Raw genomic sequence first — 24,485 nt, forward strand, 5'->3', positions numbered from 1 at the left:
ATATTTTTCATTAAAAATTTGTTTAAATGAAGTAGGAAATTTGTTCACTGGCTTGGCATTAGTTAAATCATCAACAACAAGCATGGCTTCGAACTTGACGTCGGTTCGGCTGAATCGCATACCTTTATTGTATGTCATTCACTGTAATTTATTTATGTCAATACTGTGAATTTAAAAACAACTACTTTTATATAATTATTAATTTTTCGCATCAGTTATACCTTTCTTTCTGCGCTTTTTCTGAAATTCGTTGATTTTGGTAGTCGAAGTTGCATGTTAAATCTGCTTTCCTTGGAATTAACTATAATTTTTCAGCATTGAAAATTTCGTAGTGAATTACTTGGTTTTCGTTGTGCGTATTAATCTGATACATGAGGTTTATTTTTATTTGTTGCGAAAGCAGAGATTACTTATTAGCAGAGGCGTCCCTAACTCAAATTTTTGGGATAGGGGAAAGTTCTCAATTTATCAAATAATAAAACAAGAGCATTCACGCATACTTAAAAATACAAATGTGACCACCAGCACAGGCTCTGGGGGGCTCTGAAAGGAGACAATAGGCAAAAAACAAATTAGAATTGCAAATTTCAATATTGTCTCCAAATTAACCGAATCATCAGACAAAATTGCGTTTGTTGAAATTTTCTGGGAGGTCACCTCCCGTCGGAGCTTCCTGCTTTTTTATTACAAAAAAGCATATGTATTAGTACTTTCAAAGAGTTAGTGTAGAAACTGAATTGTACCTTTCCGGCATGAAACAAGAGTGATTATTTGATAGCTTGAGAAGACTTCAATATTAGAATCTCACCATGGGTGGAATTGAAGAGTGGTTATACCCCCCCCCCCCCCTTTGAAAGCTGATTAACCCCCTTAACGGCAAAAAAAAAAAAAAAAATACAAAAGAAGGTCAATGCCTTCATGTTACATTAAAATTGTTACTTTTTGTTTTAATGAACATTCTATGAGGCTTTACTTTTACTCCCATTCCTCCTAACATTTGCTCATTGTCCGCCCATTGTTGCTAACGCTGCTGAAAATTTTTCCTGTAAAATCTCTCAACCTTGTTGTTTCCTCTAATTTTATAAAACATAGCATAAAAGAGTTTTACTTTGGATTTCGAAATCTTTCCGCCCTTCCCTAGCATCTAAAGCTTGATTTTTTTTTTTCTTTTATACTTCATTTTCAAAAAATCTTCGAAGCATAGCCCCTTAACCTTCTATTAACATTTTTAAAAATTCCATTTTAGGATTTCAATTTCAAACTAAATAATTTTTTAAGTTTTGTTTTTACAATACCCTATTTTTTACCTTCGTGTTTTTAGTTTAGTTGTTAAAATTGTATGTTAAATCAAAACAACTTCGTTTTTTCACATCTTATCATCTGCAGATTATATGCTGGCGCAAATTATGTAAAGATTTTTTTTTTTTATTTGGCCGATTTAGAGCCTGCGGATTATAAGCAGGAAAATGCAGTATGATTTTCATGAATGACAATCATAAAAATATTTCTGAGAACATGAATTATTTTGCTGATGATGTCATAGTCCTTGGGGGTTGCAGAAAATAAAGAACAAGTATAATAGCTTCTAGAGTATTGTTATAAAAAATATTCCAGATTTGCTAATCATAGGGCAATGAAACGTTTGAATAACAAGTCAGACAATTGTTGTCTGAATAATACAGTACGATGGCTGTGTATAACCAGACAACTTGTCAGAACAGCAATTCAAACAACAGTTTTGGCACATGCGTAGTTATCCGTTGTTCGAATAACATAGTCCGACAACTGTTGACTGAATATACAATACGTTACATTTTTGCATGGAAAGCAGGACGAGGGATCATTGTTTTAAGCTATTCAAATCTCAGGCTAACCTGGAAATAAGGAAAAACTACTACTTTAGTGGGGTTTTGGGCATTCGGAACAGCTTACTAGAAGAGTCGGTAATGAACAAGGGGGTAGATGGGGCATTCCACGGTATTTTTGACATTTATGTAGAGTCCGTAACGTGAGCTTTTTTGCCATAACTTTTTAATTTACCGTTTGATTTGCAAATTATTTTAATTTGAGCTGGTGTGTTGGTAGGAAAATATCAAAATAAAATAGTATGCTAATCAAAGAGTAAATTAAAAAGTTATGGCAAAAAAGGTCACGTTACGGACTCTACATAAATGTCAAAAATACCGTGGAATGCCCCAGATAGCTTTAAGAATGCCTTTTATCTTCAATAGGGACTAATAAATCAACTAGCCGGGCCCAGAGACTGTTGCCCGTTGTCACATTTGTATCTATAAAAATATCTGTGTTCTACTGATTATTTATGCTGTATGAAAAATATTTTCAGCCCAGTGACAAATTACTTCAGTCTGCAACTCAAAAGATGTCGTTCGACCCAAAGTTCTGCCTTGAAATCTCTGTGGAAGACGTCGTTGTCAGAACCTTTGCCTTCAGCTCCTGTTCCTATCTACGCATCCAGCAGAAATACCAACCATGAAACCAAAGTTGAAACTCTCTCAAATGGCCTCCGTGTTGCATCCCAAAATAAGTTTGGCCAATCTTGTACAGTTGGAGGTATTTTATAAATTCATATGCAAAGTCATGTTTCTTTCAGGAGGAGTTTCTAATTAATGTTATGAAATAAATTGCCTATGAAAAATCGAGAAACTGTTTATTCAATTCTAGATTACTTTAAAATTTGGCAATGAAGTAGCAAACAAATTTAAATATATACATGAAATACACCGGCAGCTCAGTCATTCCAGCCGAGGACTGCAATTTTGTGCTTATTAGCACTTATCAGCCCCGCATAGGAAAGTGACTGAGCTGGAGGTGGAAAACCTCTTAAGGAAGCCAAGAGTGCCAAAAAAACTGGTAGCTAATATAGAATTAGCAGATCAGACGAGTGACCGAAGCAATGGTTTGGTTCAACTCGAATATTGCAGGCAAGGCATGGTGTATTTCATGTATTTCTGCCTTAGCCCTGGCTAATGGGCGGTAACTTACTGAAATTTAAGTATGTTTAATGCTTTGTGCTTAAATTTTGTATAATTTTCTGGAAGTTGAAGTGAATTGAAACTGAATACTTTAACAAATTTAAATATATTTGACAGGCCAGAATCTGCGTACATGCAGGGGAGGGGTTGGTCATTAAGGGGCGCAACAGGGGGGGCCCAAGAAATTGAAAAAAAAAAGACTAGCACTACTTGCTAATATACACCCCTGGCCTTTGGGGACCCCTACAGATTTTGTTGCAGGGGGACCCAAAATTTATAGATCCGGACCTGATATTCTATACTTGGTGCTTAAATTTTAGATCTGTTTTCTGGAATTTAAAGGGAACTTTTTAAGTTATCTTTTTGCCTGAATTAAAAGCAGGTTTCCTGATGTAATGCAAAATGTTTTTGTGTTCTTTTAAACTTTTTTTGGAGTGAGTCTCAGTATAATCAGAAGCTTTTTTTTTTCCCACAATTAGACTTATTTTTCCGCCCATATCATTCAAAAATAAAAAGTAATAAACCTGATAGTTCAATGTTTTTTATGACTTTGTTTTTATCATTGCCTGATCTCTTGTTGAATTTGTTAATTATTTTTTAAAGTTTTTTATAAATGGATTTATGTATCTCTGGTCTAAAAGTGCAAAACTGCTTTTAAAAAGTGTTAGAAATAAGTAGTTGCATTTTACAACCAAAATTTTTGGTTTGATGCCTAGATCTCCAACCTTAGTTGCAAAATTTGATGCCTAAAGTTTGGGATCAAATTAAACCTTTTTTTTTCCCCTGACTGTGATGAGCAGATGAGCTTGAAGGATAAATTTTTACAAGTATTTTCAATTCCAATCAATTTTGTCTTTCAAAATTAATTTTCTTTTATGCATTTTACAAATAATGCAATCAGCAATGTATGGCATACAGCAGTGTGTTTAACTAAAAATATATATATTTCGATACATATATTTTGAGTAATTAAAAATGACATCTAGGCTGTTCATTATGACAATTATAAACTTTTATTCTAGGTCATGTGATGCCTAGATTTAAACTCTTATTTCTGACACTGATTCAAAGTAATGTTTCTTTCAGGAAAAAATTCTTTTACATGTTTTGCCAAAATTGTCTATAAAAATTTAATTCTGAATAATTGAATGTTTTAGTAGAAAACTAATTTAAATATTTGACAATATGTGTGTGTACATTGTCAAATATTTCAGTTTATATCTGCTTTATTGATTTTATTTTATTTTATTTTTTTTTTTTAAGTTTTTTGTTTCTAATTCGTAAATAGTGCTCCTTTATTTATGCATTTGTAGCACATGTTATATTGATGAGTGACTGCTTTAAGTGTACCGCTTTGCTTTTAAATAATTTTCTCTAACAACGTGCTTCATTTTAGCATGAATGCTTAGGAGAGTTACTATGCAATATTACTTAGAGTTAGTATACAATATTATTTTTTTATGTTTATTTTTTTACAGGAATTGGTTTAAAAGAAAGGGTACAAGTCTCATACCATAACAATAATTTTTACATTAATACTTTCATTATGAATAGAGATTACCTTTTGTTTCCCAATGTTTTCCAAATTATTTTGATGTTCAAAAAGTTTTTGGATTTTTTTTTTTTTAATTAAGAAAAAGGAAATATTATTATTTAACTTCAAAACTTTTGTGATTATGAATAAGTCAAGCTAGAATTTTAAAATGTCATCTCATCTTAAACAAATAGATACATGCCTACATGTGTACTAACAATATACTTATCAAACTAATGTAAGAAATAAATTCTGTACCTCAAAGCTCATCTAATGTAAGTCCCATTATCCCTAAATTGCAGGAGAGCATAAAAACATTTGCATACAAAGTTTAGTACTCATACTCTTCTAACACTGGTAAATGATTATAAAGGATTTTTTTTATATACGTAGAATGATGTTCTTGTAGCTCAAGATTCTAAATATGATACAGTAATAACCTGAAAATCACCATTTTTGGACTTACGTTAGTCTGACCCTGAGGTCAGAATTATTCTAAAAAGTTTTCAATTGTTCTTCTTAAAAAAATTTCATTTGAATGCAAAATGGCCTATGCGACTATTATACATATTTTTAAATATTTTCTAGTTGTTATTGATTCTGGTTCAAGATATGAAGTAGCTTATCCAAGTGGCATTTCACACTTTCTTGAAAAATTAGCGTTCAATGTAAGTATAAGAATTTCTATTTCTTCCTTAAATTAACAAATACACAGAGACATAATTTATATGTGTACATGAAAATTGAAAAATGATACAGTCAGGGTTTGTACTGGTCATGGAAATCCTGGAAAGTCATGGGAAAAAAATAACCAAATTTCAGACCTGGAAAAGTCATGGAAAATTGAAATTTTCATTCAAAGTCATGGAAATTTATTTCAAGTCATGGAAAAATGTCCTGGACAAAGAGAAAGTAACAGTAACTAAAAGAACGTTAGAAATCTTAAGTTATTTAATAGTGTAGCACATAAAAGTTATTAAAAGTCGAAAATTGAACGATCCAAAAATCAAATCTGAATTTATAAATCTCATTGCATCCACTTCTGTCGCAACCACTCGCATTTTTTTAGTGATGTGATTTTACTGCTTAGGCATCACTCATTTTGAATTAATTATTATTTTCAACACTTCGTATGTTTTATATTCTGTAGTAGCAAACTTGCAAGTTCTTGGTTTGGCCAGGCCCACTCTAAAAACGCAATTCAATTGCATCCGAGTTGGTTTCCATCACTCGTCTTTATTATAAAACTAACTTTATTATTAAATTTATCAGAGTTTATCTTAATTTGTTGAAGGTTTTAGAAAATAGAGATCTTTAGTCAGGTGATAAAATATGGAAAAGGGGAATTCTAATATACTCTAAAACAGTAGTGCCCAACATACAGCTCGCAAAACTAATCCATGCAGCCCACTGCTACGTTCAATGTCGGGATTCACATATTATGTGTTGAAATTTCTGAACTTGTTAATTTATATGCACTTGAAAATGTGCAAATATGTAAACAAAACAAGTACTTTTGAATCAGAAGATTTATTCACTACTGAATGGTTTACCTAGATTAGAAACATAAAAAACTAAACTATGTGGCTTTACTTTAAAGAACCATGTGGATGATTAAATGCATTGTTGACACTAAAAAGCAACTTTTGAAGCAAATTTATTGAATCAAAGTGATGACTCATTTGCCTTTGTCCCATTGGCTGTCATTCTGCCTGTTTATGAAAAACAGTATTAGACATTTAAGCATCATTATATTCCATTTACTGCGATTTTACTTTACTTAAACTTATATGATGAAGACACAAATAAGAATAGTTTAGTTTTTTAAATGTACACTGTTATTTTTTCCCATTACGAGTAAGTGCTTCAATGAAGTAGTGGCATTCATATAGAAGTTTTTGCTAATGCTCATTTCTAAAAATTGTCAAGTTAAATACTAAATAGTGCTATTCCTGTTAAATATTAAATAATGCATACAAGGTCATGGAAATTTTTATTGAAGTCATGAAAAAGTCTTGGAAAAGTCATGGAATTTTTTCAGCCAAATAGAGTATGAACCCTGTAACTCACACAGTTCAGAACTCACTGGAAGAGGAGCTTTTAGGAGTGAGAAAGGAGGCCAAAACCAACGAGAATAATGATGTCAGTGACATACGACCAAAAACGTTCACATTGAAAATTTTGAGCCATTCCAAGACAATAGAAATGCTCTTTCTGATTTTTTAGTGAAGGAAGATTCTATCATGGAAATGACGCAAGTGATCATGGATGCGTTAATGCTCTGCAAAGAATGACAGAGAAAAATTCTTGATGACTGCCAAAAGACTTATCATAGCCAGCTCCTCTTTATAAATAGAACACGAAATTAATTTATGTTTTCTTTATGCATGTTGTGCATAAAAGTCGATATAAGTACACATTAAACTTATTATACGATTAGTCATCACTAGAATGAAGTATTTTGTTATCTACGGAACCAAAGCCCTGTTTTAAAACTAGTATTAGGTCTCAATTTACGCGGTTTCGATTAACGTGGCATTCCTGTGGAATGTAACCCCCGAGTAAAACGAGGGTCTACTGTATTGAAAAAAAAGACTTCATAGTTTAAAAGAAAAAATTTAATGTAGACACCCCAAGGTTTCCTGGTGCATCTTTTAAAATCATATTTTTCATATAACTATGAAGATGTCCATTTATTAGAACTTGTACTTCTAAAATGCTTTTTTTTTTTTTTGAATTTCTGATTTCTCATTCTGATGCCTGACCCATGTTAAATTCTGACTTTGAATCTAATGTTATTGGAATTGGTATGTATTGTATTCGTAATATATTTAAAGCCTAACTAAAAATTCATATTTGAAAAAAAGCTGTAAAATTAAACCTTTCCCTCTGATGTTTGCAATAAATTCAAAGTAAAAAGTTGTGTTCTCTGAGCTCTGAAAAAGGAAAGAAAAAAAATATTGCACATTTAAAGAAATGTTTCGGGCAGCCGCAACTAAATGATAAAATATTTTTCTACTTTTTGTTTGATTTATGTTTTGTGGTGTAAGTGCTGGAAATACATTAACGTTCCTTTCAAAAAATATTTTATAAATTTAATGTGTTTTACTAGTTTAAGTGTTTTTGATTAATTCGTTTTTTTTTAGTCTACGGCAGAATTTAAGGACAAAAATGCTATTCTGGCAGAATTAGAAAAATATGGTGGAATATGCGATTGTCAAGGTAGCAGGTGTGTATTTTTCTTCTCTTATTCTTTTTGTGTGTATGTGTTTCAGTTGATTTTGATATTTCTAGTTTATATAGCTCAAATATCTGCAGACCTACTAACATCTGATTTCTAGCTAATTACAGTGAAGTCTCAAAAATCCGAGGTAATTGGGGGTCACCTCAGAGTACTGAAAACTCGGATTATCCGTAAAATTATTCCAGATTTAAAATTTACACTGCTTCGAAGACATAAGAAAAAGCACCTTTCACTTCCTCATGTGAAGAAAAGAAACTATTTTCTTCACAAAAGATTTATCGCTCAAATTTCAGCATAAAGTTCCTTTAATTGCTACATGAATTTTGACTTAATTTTTTTGGCAATATCTGTACGTATTTATGTGCGCAAGCCAACCAAAACAGGCATTTTGACAGCGCCCGAATCCATTTCGACAAGTCTTGTCATGAGGTTTGTGTTTTACCCCGCATTATCTGACATGCCAGAAAAATCGGGGGTCCTTTCCAGTATGCCGGAAAAATCGAAGTTGGGAAGAAAAAATATTAATATCATAAAAACTATAGGTTCAGCTTAAAAATGAATATAAGTTGTGTATGTATCTTATTAGTATTAATAAACAGTTAAATATTGTTTAATAACGAATAATGTTATAAAAATTAAATTAAAACTAAGTAAGCAAACATTTAAGCAGTAAGTTACCACCCCTAAACCAGTGCTAAAGAATTTACAATTTCTGTTCAATAAATAAAAATTAAACTTTACCTCTCTAAAAGGAACCTAATGTAGTTAATTTTTAAAAAAATGTGAACAAATCGAAGTAACGATAATTGCTTCTGAACTGATTACTTTATTGGCATATAATTAAATCCATAAATAACAAGCACATTATATGCAATACACTTTTTTTTTTTGAAAGAAGGTTACTTTCTGGATTTATTTATTTTTTTCCTTACAGTAGTTTCAGGGTGGCGACAGATCAGGGAAAAGTCAGGGAACTTTATTGATCAGGGGAATTCAGAGAAATATCAGGCAACCTTGAAAAAATAATATTTCAGGGAAAATTGATCAAATGAAGAAAAAATATTTTATTGCTTTGCAAAATTAAATACCCTTCTTTCCTGTGCATTTTCCGGCAATTATTTGTTAAAAAAAAGGTAAAATTAGTGATATGCAATTATACACAATGCAACTTTTTTCCTCAAGGTATTGAAGGCATCTCTTAATTTATGTCGTGTAGTATATGAGTATATATTGTGTGACTTAAGGAGCGTTGTTGAAGCCAACCTCTCAATGTATTTTTATTATTTACTGTACATAGTTACTAAGTTTCACAACAGCAAAAAATTCCTATTTTCAGATTTTATTAAAAATTAAATTTTTAACTACTAAAATTATAATTTAAAATATAAATGAAACTCCACCAACTGAGCAAAACCTCCAACTTTCGAGACTCTACTATATTCTTTCTTCAGTGCACAAAACTTCAGTCAAAAGTTTTCATTTTTGTTGTGGATAGTAAAAACACGCATTTAAAAAATATATATACAGCTGCACTTGGATAATTCAAAGTGCAAGGGGCCACTGCAAAACTTCGAGTTATCCAAAAAAAAATTAATTTTTATGTCATAAAATCATCAATCGTAACAAAAAGAAAAAAAATCTTCTAATTTTAAGTCAGAAAAACTGCAGTTTTTGAAAATACTGAGATGTTTCAGATTGCTGCAATGTCAATGTTGTTTAGAATTTTCTTTATCTAAAAGGTCGTATACAATTTTTTCCATAAGAGCTGAAAATAATTCAGCCACTTTGCAAATAATTGCAGTGAAACTATATTTTGGCCTTTTTGGAAGGGTAAAAAAGAAGTTGGGCTTTGAAATGCCAAGATTCTGTCGCATTAAATAATACAAGTCTTGAGGTATCAACAAAAAACTTCGAATCATCCACGAAATGGAATTAAAGACGAATTGTCCAAGTTTGACTGTATTTATGTATTTTTAAGTTTTTTCTTTGGTACAGTCATTTAAATTGAATATAGTAATGTAAGTCCCAGTTCACAAATTTACTTAATTTTTCTACTGAAAACTGTATTGGCAATTCTGCGTTAGTCAAAATTACTAATATCGTAAAAACCACAGAAAAGTAAACAAAAATAGGTTTTTAAGTGTAAAACTGTCACATCTTTTGTTTTTATTCCTCTTACTTTTATATCTTATATCTTATTTATATCATGTGGTATAAAATTTCAAAAGGCATATTTCTAACATGGTGATGTCATTTTAGGGATACTTTAATCTATGCAGCTTCTGCAAACACCAAAAGTTTAGACCCAGTTATCAGTCTTTTGTCAGAAGCTGTGTTGAGGCCCAAGTTCTCCTTACAAGAAGTGAGTGAATACATGTTTTGATTATATAAAATTTGTCTAAGTTTTATTTCGTGTATAACTTCATGTTATTTATTTTGTGCTTTTATTTTGGTTGGAATGGTTTATTTGTGCATCTAGTAGTTTATTAGTTCATTTCTTCTCTCTTACAGTAACTCTTTCAGACAAAATTTTTGTCTTTTTATTAAGGTGACCATGTATCAAAGTTTAAATTTCATGATGCTATATGATTAATTTTAATTAAAAAGTTTTACCACTACGTTTTTTATCTTTATTGTTATTGTGGTAGAAGTGTATGAAGATAGATGTATTTGAATCAAAATCAATATTTTTTGTTTTATATTTACTAGTGATACAGTTTTTTAAATAATGGATAACAAATCGAAACTAAGTATTCTTTTTAAACAAAATAACAAATTTGTTACTCGTCTAAATTATTTTGCTTATTAATGTACCCTGCTTTAACATGTGTCACAGATATCTTATCATTAGTTTAAAAACTGTACAGCTAAATATGAAGCAGTTTGTTCAGCTAAATACTTGCTCATTGGCAGCTTTAGTGCCAATGGTCAGTAGGACTATTGTTTTTCAGAACAAATGCTGTTAACGGGACCAAAATATGAATTCTGAAAATGAGGGGTTGTCCCAGGAAATTGGGAATTTTTAGAATGTTTATTATTATTATTAAATTGTTTATTTTTAAAAGTAATTATTTTTCTTTTAAACTATTCCTTTTTATTTTGCCTCTTTTTTTTTTGCTAGGATTTTATTTGTTTTAAAAATGTATTCTCCTTCAATAGTTAGAATATTTCCAATGACTTTATTTTAAATAGGTAGAAAAAGCGCAGCAAACAATTCAGTTTGAGTTAGAAGATATTGAAATGAGGCAAGATCAAGAACAGCTAATGATGGAAATGATTCATGCGGTAAGAATCTTGCTTTGTATGTTCAGCCAATATTCATAACACTAAAATCACAATCAGATGCATATTTTGCATCTGACTAATCTGTTAAAAAATGTCTCATTTTATCCTGCGAGTTATTTATCTGTTTTTATATTGCTTGTAAATCAACAATATTTTTTTTTCTGAGTTAAGGTATTTTTTATGTTTGTGTGGTTGTTTCATTCAAAGTTATGTGTTTATTAGGATCTCACCTTTTTTTTTTGTAATGAGTTTAATCTTTGCAAAAAGAATTCAATTTTATTATGGGAAATATTTTATTCAGAGAAGTTTTAATTGTAGATAGCCAGATGATTTAGGCCAAATGGAATTACGTTTGAGTTTCGAAAATCACAGGTAATTTGGGCTCACTTCACCTCGGAGTACGGAAAACTCTGAGCATCCCTAAAATTCTTTCAGATTAAAAATGTACACTCTTCAGATGAAATAATAAGGACCACCGTTTATTTCCTTGTTTAAAGAAAAGAGACTATTGTATTCGCAATAAATTTATCACTCAAATTTCAACTTAAATTTCCCTTTAATTGCGTATAAATTAATATTGACTTTAGTTTTTCTCGATATCCATTTGTATTAGCGAGGCAGCTAGAACATGCATTTTAACTGTGCCTGAATCCACTACGACGAGTTTTGTCACAACGTCTGTATCAATGTGCGTGGATGTATGTATCTTGGATAATCCAAACGCAGTTAGTTATAGCAAGGTTTAAATATCCTATATACAAATACAAAAGTGACGACCAGCAACAGGCTCTGGGCCCAGCTAGGCTGGTCCTAGTCAATTTACAAGCCCCAGTGAAGATCAATGGCCCTCTTAAAACCATCTACTCCCTTGCTCATGACCACCTCTTCCGGTAAACTGTTCCAAGGTTCCACTACCCTGCTATAATAATAATTTTTCCTAACATCCATGTTAGCCTGAGATTTAAATAGCTTGAAACAATGACCCATTGTCCTGTTTTCAGTGCTAAACTTTAGCCCCGTAACATCTTTCATTTTAATAAATTTAAACAACTGAATCATGTCCTCTCGGTCTCTTCTTTGCTCAAGACTACATTTTCAGCATTCTAAACCTGGAATCGTAGTCCAAATGAGAAAGTCCATTTATTAGCCTTGTAGCCCGCTTTTGAACCCTTTCCAATACATTAATATCTTTCTTAAGATAAGGAGACCGAAACTGAACAGCATACTCCAAATGGGGTCTCAACTCCAAATGCAACTCATGTTGGCGTCAAGTTGTGCACCTCCTTTTTTGTATTACAATCGGATGTTCCAAAAGGGTTGTTAACACATTCTTTGTAGCATATCTATGTCAATTTTACATATCAAGTTGTTATACCCAAGGTATCTATCTCTTAATCCATATCTTGTAGTCAATGAATATTTTTTGTGCCTTGTAGGGATGTTGTTGAAACCAACCTTAAAATGTTTTTTTTATCATTTACAGCACATTTTTTATAAGTTTTATGCCAGCAAAAAATTACTATCTTCAGATTTTAATGAAAATAAATTTTTTAGCTTCTCAAAAATTTAGTGCAAAATGTAAATGAAGCACCTCGGATCAAGTGGAACCTCGAACTTTGAGACTTGGATTTCCGAGACTCGACTGTCGTTTACAGTTACTATAGTTGTTTTTGTAAATTCAAACCTGCGAGAAACATCTCTAAATCTCATAAAATTCATAAAATGTGTTTTAGTGATAGTTAATTTCTTAATGTTTCTGTATGTTTTTCCTTTGTATTTGTCTTACACTTTTGCTGGTTTAACCTGTATTATATTTCCCAGGCTGCTTACAATAATAATACATTAGGCCTTCCAAAGCTATGTCCGCCTGAAAACATCTTGCAAATTGACCGAAAAATGCTTTTCACATACCTGAAGCATCACTTTGTTCCTGAAAGGATGGTGGTTGCTGGTGTTGGAGTTGAACACGATGCTTTAGTTGAAACTTGTCAAAAGTAAGCGAGTTCATCCCACGATTCAGGTTATGCATTCTTTTTTCTCTATGAAATATTAATAAATGAAAATTCAAAACTGTTTTAGAAAGGCAAGTTTGGCTTAACTTATTATTGTATTTTAACTTTTGTACTAATTAATTCCTACTTTTGTTCTACTTTAGTTTTAGAATGAAGTAATTGATTGAAAATTAACAAATGAGGCAGTGAGAGGCAAAGAGATGCAAGTGGCAAAATTAAAAATTTGAGCTAACCATTACACATGGTAGGTGAACCTCCTCTCTGTCTTGGGGCAATAGATGGTACTAGTAGCCCTGTTACTTTCTGTTATACAGCATGATTTAGAAAAAAATTTCAATGAAAGACTACCAAGGACCTTATCTTCAAACGTGTTTTACTCAAAACTTGAAAATGTCCACTTCCATCCCTTAGCTTCTCACTGCCTCAAATGTACTCCATTACTAGCATAATTTTTACGATGAGTGACATTTTCTTGTTCACATTTTTTTTATCAGTATAACTAATTAATAATTACTATCTACATTCATTTTGCAGTATGTCTCTTATAGTAGGTGAAATAAAAAGTTTAGACCATCCAAGTTTGAAAAAAAAGTTTTAAATTTTGAAAACTTCCCAACATTTCTCAAATTTCTTATTTTTCTGTAAACTGGATTGAATGTATTTCATTCAGAGTTTTTTTTTTTTTTTTTGGAGTGATTCATGATTTTACTAAATTTAGTATTTTTAATTGTTTCTTATGTGTGTTGAATATCCTGCTAGATATTTCGTGGAAAAAAAACCTATTTGGGAAGTGGAAAAACTGAGCTCAGATCAGACAGTGCCAATAGATGAATCAATAGCTCAATATACTGGTGGATTGGTAAAGGTGAGTTCTTTAATAAAAAGTAGTAGAAGCTATTGTAGTAGTTATCAATGTTGATGTCCAGTAATGAGCACCGGCAGAATTATATTCAAGGGGTGCACTCGCATGTAAATCATGTAGAAAAGGAAAACAGTTATTTATTTTCAATTGTTTATTTATTTATTTTATTTAATTTCACTTATTGGAAATTAATAATTTGTAAAAATTAAATGTAATATTATAAAAGTATCAAAGCCAGGCAGTGAAAGTGCACCCTTTTGCAAAGATGTCTTTTGCAGTTTTTAATACAAAAAAACTATTTATGTTGTTAAATATTTTAAAAAGTATTTTATATTTTTCCTTTATAATTAGTTTTATTTTTAAAAGCCAAGTGGGAGGTATAAGAATGCACCCCCCCCCCCACCGGCGTTTGTGGGCATAAACATGAGATTAGTAATTATTTTGTAATTTTAAAGCACATTACTGTTACTGCCTCCTTGATCAATTAATTAGATTATATTTTAAAAACCATTTGGTGAAAGTACATCCTCTGCCAGCACTCATAGATGGAAGCATGACTTATTTTTCATGATATATAGGCGTCTCTCGTATAATGCGGTACTTTTACAACACGTTTCGATATTACACGGTACCAAATTTGTGATTATTATACCATGGTTTCGATATTACACGGTATGAAACTTGATTTTAATACTTCAGGGCTTTGTTATAACTCGAATGTTATATTTTAAAAAGATGGAACTTCATTTTTGTTTAATTCGTTCTGTTAATGGTTGATAACTCAAAAGTTTTCACTTTGTTGTTATGAAACTTGGTTTCGATATAACAAGGTACACATCCCTTAATTTACATTATTTCTAAGTCTCGTATAACACTGTTTCGATATAACACAATACATCTTAATTTATTTTTAACACGCACATACATAATTAGTATTAAAAATAAATAAAAATGTTATTTTTAAAAAAAGTCTTGTATAACACGATTTCCATACTACACAGAACGAATCAACCATGTTATACAAGGGACATCTCTGTACTTTGTAGTTTAAGTATTTTGTAGTATATCCTTTGTTTAAAATGGAAATAATTTATTTTGAATAGATAATTATTTTAAAAATGTTAAGCTTTAAAAAATATCAAATTAATATGTTTTTTAAATTATTTATTTTACTTGTTTTATTTACTTATTTTTTTCAAACACCATTGGATTGCAAGTGCACGACCCCTGCCGAACACCCATGTGTGCAGTTAAACTCTTTTACGGGATTCCCGCAGGTCCTTCAAAGGGCTTAATTTCAGTAATCTGTTACACGGGACACTTTAAGGTGCTTAATTTTTTATTAAAATTCAAAAATTATTTTTACATAGACTGATATTTACAGATATTTATTAAAAATTTATAAAAAGTCCCTTCCACCTATTTCCGCTATCTTTGCTTTCTGGTCAAATCTAATCTCATATTTTTAATTGCTGAGGAAAACCGCCAGTTTTTGTTCATGTTTTGGTTTGAAAACTAATTCAATCTACTTTTTGTGCTGTTGAATAGTAAAAAGAGACACTGAACTAAATGTGTATTTGTTTGAATAAGCGACTGTTTCTAAAAGTTTTTCCTTTCCAGCTGGAGAAAGACATGTCTGCCATTAACTTCGGGCCATCCCCTATGCCTGAGCTTGCCCATTTCGCATTGGGCCTAGAAAGTTGCTCTCATCAGCATTCGGACTTTATTGCATTTTGCGTTCTCAACACGATGATGGGTGGAGGGGGCTCTTTTTCTGCCGGGGGTCCAGGAAAAGGAATGTATACTAGACTGTACACAAATGTTTTGAACAGGTTAGACTCTTTGCATTCAGTATAAATATTAAATTTCTCTGCTTCCTTTGTTCCTTTTTTATTTCCTTTCACAAAAAAGGAAGTATTGTATTCGCAAAAAAATTTTATTCAAAAATCTGCCTTAATTTCCATTCTGCTCACCCCCGAATGAATCTTGAGTTTTTTTTTTCGACTCGACCACGGGTAAATATGTACTTAAGAATGCATTTACACGCCAAATATCCGTAATGACGATTCCCGAGTTAATTAACACAAGTTTTCTCATGACGTCTGTATGTAGTTATGTGCGTATGTATGTCGCATAACTCAAGAACAGCATGTCCTAGAAAGTTGAAATTTGGTATGTAGGCTCCTTTTGGAATCTAGTTGTGCATCTCCCTTTTTGGTTGCTTTCGGATGTTTCTAAAGGAGTCTTTTATACCTTTTTTATACCTTTTTAGGGGGAAATCATTGTTAATTTCAATGCAAACTTAAGTGGTGTTATAATTTGGCAATGTATCGCCAAGCTTTTGGTTGCCAACTTAGTGACAAATTTGTTTTTTTTTAATCTGGTTTCAATTTTTCCACTATTGGCACTATTATGGAGTTAACCATTAAATCACATTGAAATTGCCAATATTGGGAAAATGAATATGTATAAAACGATTTTTTAGCCTACTTTCCCAGTAAAAGTCAGAAAAAGAAGAAAAAAGCATGAAAGAAGGCTTAATGCATCTTAAAAATATCGCGAAAAACAAAAAAAAAGTCAAAAATAAGTAAAATAATTAAATAAGTATTGAAAAATTAAAAATTGGAAAGTAGGGTATTGAGATGGGAGAAAATGTCTGTCGGTCTGTCTGTCCGTCTGTCTGTCTGTCTGTCCCCCCCTAATAACTTTTGAATGAATAGTCCGATTCGAACAAACTTTTTTTTGTTCGAAAGATCTCGGCGAGTACACCTCATTCCCATATTTCACTTTTTGATTTGAACTATTTTTTGTTCAATTTTGAACAGTTCAAAAAAATTTAACATTAGCGCCTACGGGAAATTCAAGGCTATTCCGAACTGTGAGGCGAATTTGCTTCAAACAAACTTTGTAGGACAAAGCTTTTGATGAAAAACTTGTATATAAAATATCTTTTTGATTTGAACAATTTTCAGTTCAATTTTGAACAGTTCAAATCCCTTAACATTAGCGCCTACGGGGAAACTGAAAGTCAATGTAGATTCCGTACTTGAAGGCGGATTTACTTCAAACAAATTTTGTTGGAAACATCTCTTGACTCCAGACTCCGACTCTGAGAATTTAGGGGCACCTGACTCCGATTCGACTCCTGTGCCCGATAATCAATCGGACTCCGACTCCCCGACTTCGACTCTGACTTCGTAGCTTTGGCAAAAATTTATACACGGAGGACAGATGACTGACTCCAATTTTTGGATATTCGACTCCGACTCCTTTATCCCAAAATGAGATTGACTCCTCAGCTATGGTTTTAACTGTGAACTAATTATTGTTGATATGACTTGTTTTTATTTTCACGCTAAAGTTTTAATTTAGGCATTCAGTTTTCGGCGAATAAACTCGAAGTCATTCATGTTTCTACATAAAGATATACGCAGACGATTTTTTTTTTTTTTTTTGACAATGAAAATTATTTCTTTTAAGTTTTTGCATGACTTTTTAGTAATTGCATTAATTCATTTAAAAAATTATTTTTGGCAACAGGGGAAAAAGAAACGATTTTTTTAATATGATGTATTTATTTCAATAAGCTTATTAATTTTAATTATTATTTTTTCGTTTTGAAAACTGTTAAAGAATTTTTTTAATGGAAAAAAGTGTATTAGCTGCTTTGTTTGAAAGGTGCTTTTTTTTTTTTTTAAAGATGAGTGAGGAATATTTTATTCCTAAAAATCAGCTTATGATACTAAAAAAATATGTTTGAAACAATTTGCGATTTTTGCTATTTTTGAGAATATTGATCAGGTAGTAGAAAGTAGTATGGGTATATAGGAAAGTAGGCTCATTTAGTTCTGGACAGAACTTCTTGTTTTCTTTCGGTTCGCAACAAACTTGGGGTGAAAATATGTAAAGTTTCTTTGCTTACTCCAAGTCCATGGCACTATTATCATTATTTTAGCATAAAAGGAATTCATTTGATGCACACATCAGCTTGTTTTTTTTTTTTTTTCGTGTGTTTAAATTTAGGAATTTGAATGATTAAAAAGTAGTATTTTGCAGATTCAGTGTCTTAATCTCTCACTGGTGCCACCAGTTGCAGTTGTTTCTAGCGTCAGCCCCTATAATGTTATTTTTCTTGTAATCAGTAAACATGTAGTTTGAACAATTTTTAGTTGTAGAAAATCTTAAAACAATATTTTATTTAATTGGTGCTGCAAAAGTTAAAAACCTTTAAATAGCATACATTGATGTGAGCCCACTATCTTTGTTTTGCCATGAGCAATAACGGGCATTTACTTCATTGCTTGAAATAAAGTTTCTAGTTCAGCTCTATAAATACATACATAAGCATAAACAGTTGTTACAAACTTACAATTTAAATGAAATTAAAAAAAAACTAGAAATACAGTGAAATTCCGTTGCAACGATTAACGATACAACGAAATATCCGTTTGAACAAAAATATTTTTCAGTCCCAATTTAATTTCTATTACGTAACTTGATTTCCGTTACAACGAAATTCCTGTTAAACGAACAAAATTTGTGGTCCTCTGAAGTTTGTTGTAATGGGATTTCACTGTACTTAGAAACATGTTGGTTAACCTGGCATCAATGCGCCGCCACCCCAAAATAGTTTGACATCGTGAATTGTATTTTATATTTCCTCCTCCTTATTTTGTACAGTCTCTCACTTCACTTGACTTCCACAGGTTCCTTGGTTTGTATTTTCCGAAGTGTCGTCGCGACCACTTTAAATTTTTAACTTGTCTTATGTTTGACTTGTCCTGCACACATAGGATGTAGCTTAAAGTGTTTTTCAAACTTTTCCTGTACCTTCACAGTGTGACATTCTTCTTTTTGCCAAAGGTGGCTAGTTATAAATGTTTTTTCTTGTAACCAGAATGGGATAGTTTCCTTCTGTCAAAAGTAGTACTTTTAGTCACTGAAATTGATAGAATAAGCAAAAAAAAATAATAACATGGACCCAGAAAATACTTTTATTTTCCCAACAGTTATTTTTTAGTTAAATTTTTAAAATGTCTGATTTTTCAAGCAAACCTTGGTCTTGATGACGTCACATATGATGCTCTTGGGCGCATCTTTCTATGGTGTTTCCACATTATGATAATCAAGAAGCGAATTAAAATTGCGCTCTACGCTTGCTATCAACCCTATCGTTGCCAATACACGTGAGTAATGATGCGAATTAAATATTTTCTTCTGCAAATGGCAACACTGAATGGCATTTCATCATTTGTGATGTCACCGGCAGAAGCATAAACAATGAAAGAACAACGATTTAAGTAACTTTTTCAAAAATATTAAACTTAAACAAATTATTTAAAAAAACGTCAGATCCTATGCTTTTAAGCATGCTCTTTCAGAAAAAAAATACTTTTAAAATTTTGGAAACGACCCCATTGTAAAAGTTTGAATTCGCATTGCGGTGTTTGGCTGTCATATTTTATATGATTCAAGATTCTAATAAAAACTTCCTTTACATTTTAAAGGTACCATTGGATGTACAGTGCAACTGCATTTAATCATTCCTACTCTGACTCTGGGTTATTTTGCATTCTTGCCAGTGCACACCCAAATCAAGTAAGTAGAAAAATAAGTTAAAAATCATATATCATTAAATCGTGAAACTAAAAATTTTGAGTTTTATAAATTAAATTTGATGTGTAAGAAATTCTTTAAAGTGTTTTATTTCAGTTTTACAAAAAAAAAAAGTTAAAAATAATTTATTTTAAAATTCCCTTTTGTAATTGCTCAAGAAAATATGATTCTTCCTCATCTGTATCAAAATGTGTAATGATTTTTTTTATTTATCAATTCATGTTTGACATTTTAAAATATGCTGAACTAGGGGGTGCTACATGTTGTATCCTTAAAAAATTTTGAAATTTTAACCACCGTAGAAGACTAGAGTCATATCTTCCGTGGATAGAAAATTAGCTTGGTCGGCTCATGATTATCCAAAACATCTGGGATCAACCTTTTTCAGAAAATCAATGTTTTGGAGTACAGTAGACCCTCGTTTTAAGCGGGAGTTACATTCCACAAAAATGCCATGTAAATCGAAACCGCGTAAATTGAGACCTAATACAAGTGTTAAAATAGGGGTTTGGTTCCGTAGGTAAAAAAAACCTACTTCATTCTAGTGATGACTAACTGTATAATAAATTTAATGTGTACTTATATCGACTTTTACGCACGACATGCATAAAGAAAACAAATTAGTTTCGTGTTCTGTTTTTAAAGAGGAGCTATGATAGTTTTTTGGCAGTCATTAAGAATTTTTCTGTGTCATTCTTCGCAGAGCATTAACGCATCCATGACCACTTGCGTCATTTCCATGATAGAATCTTCCTTCACTAACAAATCAGAAAGCTCATTTCTATTGTCTAGGAGTGGCTCAAATTTTTCAATGTAAACGTTTTTTGGTTGTGAGTCACCGATGTCAGTATTCTCGTAGGTTTTGGCGCCCCCTTTGTCACTCCTAAAAGCCCTTCTTCCAGTGAGTTCTGAACTGTGTGAGTTTTAACAACTTTACTTCTGGAAAGCACTGTGGAACCCATCGCATAAAATATCTCCAGTGGACCAAGCTCGATTATTAGCACTACAATATACAGTTTATTACTTGTAATCTGCAATCTTTAGGAGTTTGGATTTTGAAAGAAAGGAAAATGTTATCTGTTTGCACTGCCTCCACGTAAAACTGAAACTCATACACGTAAAATAAAATAAAGGTGTCAAATCTTAAACTGCATGTAATCGAAACGGCATGAAACGAGGGTCTACTGTTTTCATAAGTGCATGATTTTCAAAATATTATATGCCAATCACATGCCCTATTTCTCTTATAAGGTATGTGATTGACTTTAATTGGTCTGAAGCATTCTGGACCAAGAATGCTTTAAAACGAAAGTAAGTTAGTTCATTTTTATATATACTTGTACTTTTAATGTGAACAATGCCAGGGTGCGTAAGCTCCTTAGAAAGTCCTTTAATGCGACAGATGTTTACTATATTTATGATCTGATACATTTTCACCTTTCTTTAAAAGAGCTTTCAATACTCCTTAATTTTAATCAGGTAAGTTGAGTACATTGCTGCAAATGTGCTGGGTCTTTAGGATTTTTTTTTCTTAATGTCATTTTTACATGTTAAATCATATGAGTGCTTTGTCATGAATTATTTGTTTTTATTGTTATTCAGCAATATAGTGTTGCATTCAGTTTCATTTTTAATATTGCTATTAAAAGAAAAAAACAACATTAAACATTAAACATTAAACATTAATTCAATAGCATTCAGCTATTGAATTAATGTTTAATATCGTGGTGTTATTCTCTTTCTTGCACGATGCACATTAGAAATCACTTTACTTATTCTGTTTTTTTCTTTTAGCTGAAAGACTTGGTAGACGTGATTGTAAATGAATTTAAAGCTATGACTGGACAAATATCTCAAGTAAGGAGTTTTAATCTCTCTCTTTTTTAGCATCTTAAATTTGACTGAAATGATCGCTTTTTTTTTCAATTCAATATTTTTTTTTCTAAGTCAATTTAGCATCTTAGATTTGACTTATACACACACAGGAATGGTACAAATGGAGGGTCATGGGAGTCATGACCCCCCCCCCCCCCAAACACTCGACAATATTATCCATCCATCTTGTTTGTTATAATCTCTGGGGTAATATATCATTTGAAAGGGGGGCGGTGTCTTGTCATGGTGATTGTTGAAATATGCAACTAGAGCATATTTTAACGGCATCAAACAAGATATGCACCATTTCTTCTTTGCTAATTTTCCTGTATTTTTCCCCAGTCTGAATTAGATCGTGCGAAGACGCAGTTACAGTCAGTGCTACTGATGAATTTAGAATCTAGACCTGTTATATTTGAAGATATTGGCAGACAAGTACTCGCTACGGGCACCAGAAGAGAACCAGAGTATTTTATTGATGAAATAGGTTTGTATTTAACTTTACATATTTAATTTATAAATAGGGCATTCACACATTTTTATAATGATTTTGACTTTTTCCTTGAATATAAATTTAAATTTTAAAACTAAAGCGAGATTGGCACCGAACTGAAATAGGGTTTAATTATCATCTGCATCATTAAAACTGATTAATACGAATAAGAAAAGAAGCACAAAATGATGACTCGTTCACAGATCACAAAATTTCGATTTTATTAATGGGCTGTAAAATTGCACAAAAAAAACTCAAAACACAAACTCAAGAATAGTTTCACACTCGTAAGGAATAAAGCAGAGAACAACTCGCATAAAGAACACAACACAATTAATTCAAATATTAATCAAAAGTTGAAGAATTTTTAACCTGTTGCCACTACTTTTTTGAGAAATTATGTAAATCAAATTAAGAATAAAAACATGGAGGAAAAAGTTTTAGCCTTATATAAAGAAAAAATTTTTAGTTATTATATTGAGATAAAAATAAGCAGGTGTGGAACAATGCATTTTCTTTTCTCTTATAAACAGATCAAAAGCTACATATTTGGGTTTCTGAGGAGGAGAAAATTTTGCTCTAATAACAGAAAACTTTAAAGAAAGTGGGAAAAAAAAAGTCAAAACATTAACTTGAATTACTCTCAGAAATGTCATTTAGTGCGTATTTTCAGATAATTTCCATCCCTTTACTCAAGCAATTAGCATTGCTTTCATAAAGATGAGCTGCACAAGCCGTACTTCTAAGTTTACTGTTTTTTGAAAAAAATAAGAAATGCAACTGCAAATTAAGGTATTCCCTTTGACTACGTTTGACTGTGTCTTCTGTAGATTATTTGAGTTTGGACTTTTGAAACAAGTTCTTTGCAAACAGACAATAGAAGTACACTGAAAGATTGATGGAGGAGTAGAAAAAACTCAACCTTGTTATTTTAATAAGTTATCTTGAAAATCAAGACATAATATAATAACTGAACAAAAGGACTATCGGGTTAACATATTGGAAAGCAAAAATTCTTACACCTGTTTATGTATTTATCTTTGAAAAAAAAAATTTGTTCCAAAAATATGTGAACATCATCTGTATTTAGATGTAAATTGTTTTTTACTGCTAACATGTGCTATTATGAGTTCTGTCTTTTCTTATGATCCTAATTAACTACAATTAAGTCTTAGTTCTTGCAAGTCAAATTTTCTAGTCATGTTTTTGCTTCAATTAAACAAATCTTTCTTAAGTTATTTCAAAAAGTTTTGTTAGTCCTTTGTTGGTTACGGAAATTTTCATTCTATGAAAATTATTTTTTACCTGAATATGACACTAAAAAAATTAAAGAGGTTTCTTCTTGATTGATTCTAAGTTTTTGATGTATAAAATTAATTTTTGCAAAGTACATTTTAAACAGATTTTTGTCTGTTGACTATGTCTCAGTATGGTAAAAATCTTGTAGCTCTTGCACTATTTCATTCTGCACCCATAATTCAAAAGCAAAAAGTTCTTAACTTGGTAGTTCAATGTTTTTTTTTTTTTTTTTTTACAATTTGTTTCTTAACATTATTGTTTATTTCCTGATGAATTTGCTCATTTTCTTTCAAAATTTCATGAGTAGACTTACAGTAGGCTGAATTATGGTAAATAAAAACATATGGTAAATGGAAACAAACTCTTCTTACCGCTTTTGTGGTGACTTTTGAAGCTGAACCATTGGTGAGTGAAGACTAGACAACACAAAGAAGACAGTCTGAAAATTCCACATGCTTCCAAGCAATTGTGTGAGCAGGAATTTAGGCGTTTCCAATTTCTCCATACATGTTATACTCTGAGATCAATGAGAACTACAAGTTTTTCATTCTCTTCTCCCCTCCTCCCCCCCCCCTCGTTTTTTTCTGTGAAGTTAAATTTTAATATCAGTTACATTTTGTGTGTATTTTACATAAATTCAATGCATATTTTAATTTCTTGTATGTTTTTTCTTTTTAAATGATGTCAGAAAATATTTGGAGGGTTCAGCAGGCGAGATGAGACCTACGAGCCACAGTTTACTTATTGTCAGTGAAAGAATTTTTAAGCTTCTAAACTGACTGTGTAAAGAGCGAGTATCCAATTACATCAACCTCATCGGAAAATAAATGAACTGTTTCCATTTACTGCCTAGTCTGTGGAGAAAAGTAAACATGATTTTATTCGCTAACAAAGTCATAAAGTCGAATCTTTTCTTGCCCAGTTACTCTCACAGAGTGTCACCTTGGACACGATGCACAAAATTTTATTTCTCATATTATCCAAAAGAAAGAGGAGGATCACAAGTTGAAACATATGAATTATGTTTTCTTTTACCCCCCAACTGACCTTATATGTAAATGTACCTATATTCAGGTTGTCTGCGCATATGGAAAGTCATGGATTTCGACTATGATTGAAAATGGTTATGAAAAGTCATGATTTTCAGCAAAAAATGCTCAAAGTCATGGAAACTGACATCTCGTCATGGATTTTGGATTCAAGAACATGCATAGTTATCAAATTCTACAAATTAGGTGCAAAATGTACACATCTTAGCCTTTTCTTACGCTT

At 31.5% G+C, this 24,485-nt stretch overlaps 1 protein-coding gene across 1 annotated transcript in view; it reads left to right on the top strand.

Annotated features, from left to right (window-relative positions):
* The first annotated feature begins 77 nt into the window (after positions 1-77).
* LOC129234259 (mitochondrial-processing peptidase subunit alpha-like) overlaps positions 78-24,485 on the top strand; it is a 26,070-nt gene continuing 1,662 nt past the window's right edge. Inside the window, exons 1-12 of the mRNA XM_054868254.1 lie at positions 78-129; positions 2,345-2,571; positions 5,116-5,195; positions 7,674-7,756; positions 10,031-10,133; positions 10,964-11,056; positions 12,878-13,050; positions 13,828-13,933; positions 15,551-15,762; positions 19,438-19,528; positions 21,341-21,403; positions 21,764-21,908. Of these exons, the coding sequence (XP_054724229.1) occupies positions 83-129; positions 2,345-2,571; positions 5,116-5,195; positions 7,674-7,756; positions 10,031-10,133; positions 10,964-11,056; positions 12,878-13,050; positions 13,828-13,933; positions 15,551-15,762; positions 19,438-19,528; positions 21,341-21,403; positions 21,764-21,908 (1,423 nt within the window). The 5' untranslated portion in view covers positions 78-82. The remainder of the gene's footprint in view (positions 130-2,344; positions 2,572-5,115; positions 5,196-7,673; positions 7,757-10,030; positions 10,134-10,963; positions 11,057-12,877; positions 13,051-13,827; positions 13,934-15,550; positions 15,763-19,437; positions 19,529-21,340; positions 21,404-21,763; positions 21,909-24,485) is intronic.

The sequence above is a fragment of the Uloborus diversus genome, chromosome 1, assembly GCF_026930045.1.
Source record: "Uloborus diversus isolate 005 chromosome 1, Udiv.v.3.1, whole genome shotgun sequence".
NCBI classification, from domain to species: Eukaryota; Metazoa; Arthropoda; class Arachnida; order Araneae; family Uloboridae; genus Uloborus; species Uloborus diversus.